Source organism: Ascaphus truei, chromosome 3, assembly GCF_040206685.1.
Source record: "Ascaphus truei isolate aAscTru1 chromosome 3, aAscTru1.hap1, whole genome shotgun sequence".
Taxonomy (NCBI): domain Eukaryota; kingdom Metazoa; phylum Chordata; class Amphibia; order Anura; family Ascaphidae; genus Ascaphus; species Ascaphus truei.
Window position 1 is genome coordinate 17222595 of NC_134485.1, and position 3578 is coordinate 17226172.

The 3578-nt window shown below is 37.1% G+C and overlaps 1 protein-coding gene across 1 annotated transcript in view; it reads right to left on the minus strand.

Moving 5' to 3' along the window:
• Positions 1-701: 701 nt before the first annotated feature.
• Positions 702-3578, minus strand: part of LOC142490874 (nicotinamide N-methyltransferase-like) — a 26662-nt gene continuing 23785 nt past the window's right edge. Inside the window, exon 3 of the mRNA XM_075593288.1 lies at positions 702-1747. Coding sequence (XP_075449403.1) covers positions 1318-1747 — 430 coding nt within the window. The 3' untranslated portion in view covers positions 702-1317. The remainder of the gene's footprint in view (positions 1748-3578) is intronic.

Sequence of the window (3578 nt, forward strand, 5' to 3'; positions counted from 1 at the left end):
TTTATATTGAATAATAAATGGAAGAATAATATATAATAATAATAATAACATCGATAATAATAACTGTAATAAGATCACTAGGTAAAAGCACAACATGTAAAGATAAGCATACCCCTAAAATAAATGTAAACCTAATAGTAATATTGGGGGTTACGGAAAGCACAAAGGCCATATTTACTGGGCTCCTCCATTGGACACCTTCAGCACAGCTTAGTAAATGTGATCTCTCAGAGCCCATTCAAGTGAATGACCTGTAAGGTGTCTTCCGGCATGGGTGGAGTCGTGTGGAGTAACACGCCTAATAAATATATCCATTTACTAAGCTGTCTATTAATATACAGTAATTACTGAGGTAAGGTGTCTTTCCGAACAGAATGGGGTTTATGTATCAAGTCAAAGGTGGTGCAATTTTGGAGCAAAAAGATTGCACCAGATGTATCAAAGAAAAAAATCCTTTCGCTTTGAAAATATATATGTTTCTTTGATACAGATGGTGACGGGTTTACACCCTTAGAATTGCACCCCTTTTGCTTGGATACACAAGCCCCAAGGTCTCTTATGGATTATGGAAAAAAGAGAGATCCAGCGCTCCACGGATTTCAAGATAATGAATTTATTGTGCCACACGACGTTTCGACCAACAGGTCTTTTTCAAGTGCCTTGTCACTTGAAAAAGACCTGTTGGTCGAAACGTCGTGTGGCACAATAAATTCATTATCTTGAAATCCGTGGAGCGCTGGATCTCTCTTTTTTCCTCAGTGTACTTTGGAATTTCCTGGCAGGTACTTCCTTGAACCAGCAGCACCGGTAAACTGTATGTATTTATTTATATATTGTGGTGTGCAGCCTTAACCCCCCTTTACATTGGTACTCTTATGGATTATAACATCTTAGTAAATATGGGCACAATTTTTAAATCAAAATTGTGCGAACAAAAAAAATGTGAGGAACAAAACTGCTTCTTTATAGTAATCAGATAATATGTGTTTCATGATATATTGAATAGATTACCCTCATTGTTCTAAACTGCTCCCATGTAAATGATCTACACTAATCTACAGTATTAACCCAGCAGTGATGGTTCTCTGATGAATAATACCAAACACACGATGACAGCATAGCCAAAAGTCCTAGAATCCTTTGATGATGCTGTGGCTCTGATTTTATGTATGTATTTTGGAAGATTTGTGGATGGGGTTTAGGTTTTTTTGCTCGTACCAGCCGTCCCCATAAACATATCTAAGTTAATTTATCCACTCTAAAGCATAAAGATGGAATCCTAGTATTTTTCTCCCCTCTTATTACAATTTTTTTTTATTAAACCTCTCTTTCCTTTTGAGCCCAAATAAATCCTATGTGCTCATAATCTGTCAAATGTGTGGTTTGTTTACGAGTATGAAGATCAACACTTTTAATAACAAACCCTGTATCAGTAAGGGCCTTTCTTACAAATTCTTCATCATATTTCAGTACATAAAACTTGTGCTCACCAATCATGTAATAAGACATAGAAATAGCCACAAATAGTACCAGATGCCCTCCAATTTTTATCAGGGAGGATACTTTTTTCAGGTTGCTGCGATAAGCATCAAGATCTTTGCTTACAACCTCCAAGTAGCAGATGGTTATGAGACAATCCACCTTTGGTAGAATGACTGGGTGTAGAGGGTTTTCTTTGGTGAAGTCGCATATTAGAATATGCTTGATTGCTCTTCTTAATTGTTCTTCTTTTTCATGCCCCATCACACTTGAAAAGAAAAAGCTCATTACTACAGAACATATCTACAGTACATGCTGGTGTGTACACTAATGTTCATGCATTTGTCAGCTCAACTACAGTTTGAGTAATTGTTGCTAAAACTGCGTCCATTTGTTTTTACTGTTTCTGGGGTATGCATATTACAGGACTTGTTAACAGATACAGGCAAATATTTACTAAACAGCAATACTATAAGATACCGGTGAGAAACTTTATTTCCCAGATAAGGGAATGCGCTAAAATATTTCTTTCAGATCTGGAAGGTACTTTATGGTATAGTCGCGCTTAGTAAATATAGTCCATAACAAATCATGTGCTGGTGAACCTCAATGTGCATTTGCTCACATCACCAGGAATGTATTGCTATTATTAAAATATATTAAGGACGGATATTTCCATATATTAGAGATAATAAAATACATACTTACTGAGCAGTGCTATTGCATAAGTTACCTTTCAGCACTGGAATGGGCAGCAAAGTGTCTTCTGAAATCGGAAGGCGTCCCATAGAATAGCCCTACTTAGTATATAGGGGCCTAGGAGGGTTACTCATTAAGCTCTTATATTTCCCTAACTGCATTATTATAGTTTAATGAATACTCCTCTATATTCGCCCATGTTTGCACAGTCGGGGAGAAATTCTCTACTCGGTCTCCTAACAGAATGTTGCATTCTAAATTTCTAAATATATAGATTATTCTGAACTATTGAGCAGAGCCAAGATATGAGCGTCCCTCTGAGAGAACACAATGCACTGGAGATGTAGGTTAGGGTGGGTCTTTTGTTTCTTATTTTACATTCTGACCACTTTTTGATCAATATTTTGGAAGATAGTGCACTGAATACGTTGTTACGTAACTTACTGTACAAAACATTCTGTACATCCAAGTGACTGGACATCATATTTGCAGTTAGACAAATGCAATCTTAGCAAGCTAAAAACCCAGACCCACCATATTATATATTTCCCTGTGTCAACTGGAGTACTACTGGGAAAGTAACTACAAATATAAACGATAAACAAAGAAGCCCAAATGAACATCCAATAAAACAAATTATTTGGTTCATTTGCATATGTTTTGTCATTTAGTTCAATCTTTTGACCAAAATGTCAAGCCTGCAGCCATGTCAAGATAGGCCCTTTCAGCAGTTTCCTACACTACCAATTCTATGTGGTGTCCCTTGTATTTCTATTGCTGCAACAATATGCGTGGGAAGTATATATTTGTATTCTTGTACATTATTTGTTCGATTTTTTTCCACTACATTTATTAGGACATTTCTGGATTTAACCAGTGTTAACTACACTGTAGATCACACATAGCACATATAGGCCTGGTTACATCAAGCACCAGTAAGCCAGAAATTAGGTATTGTCGGGGAAAAAGGGCGTTATTTTTATGGTGTAATACATCAGTGTTGTGCTGCTACATATAACGTAGTGTTTACCGCAACTGATAAAAGAATCAGGAGTTGCATCAAAATGAATTAATGCAGCAAATTGTCAGGTTGAGGACATACTTAAAGTCCTGATTTTTTATTGAAACAGAGGTAATGTCAATTGTGTAAGGTACAGAGGCAACCAACTTTATTCTAACTCGGCTAGTTCCGCGAATTTCAGAATATCCCGGTGATGTTCGGTTTTGTGTCGTCTTCGCCCGGAGTGTATTGCGTTATTTTCCCGGCTGTGATTTAAGCATTTTATTCCCGCTGGCTGCAATACTGCAATGCCATGTAAAAACACATGGGGGCGTTTGCGAGCTGTTGTCTTTGAAGCCGTCCCCTATAACCCCTAACATACAGTACTGTACACATACAG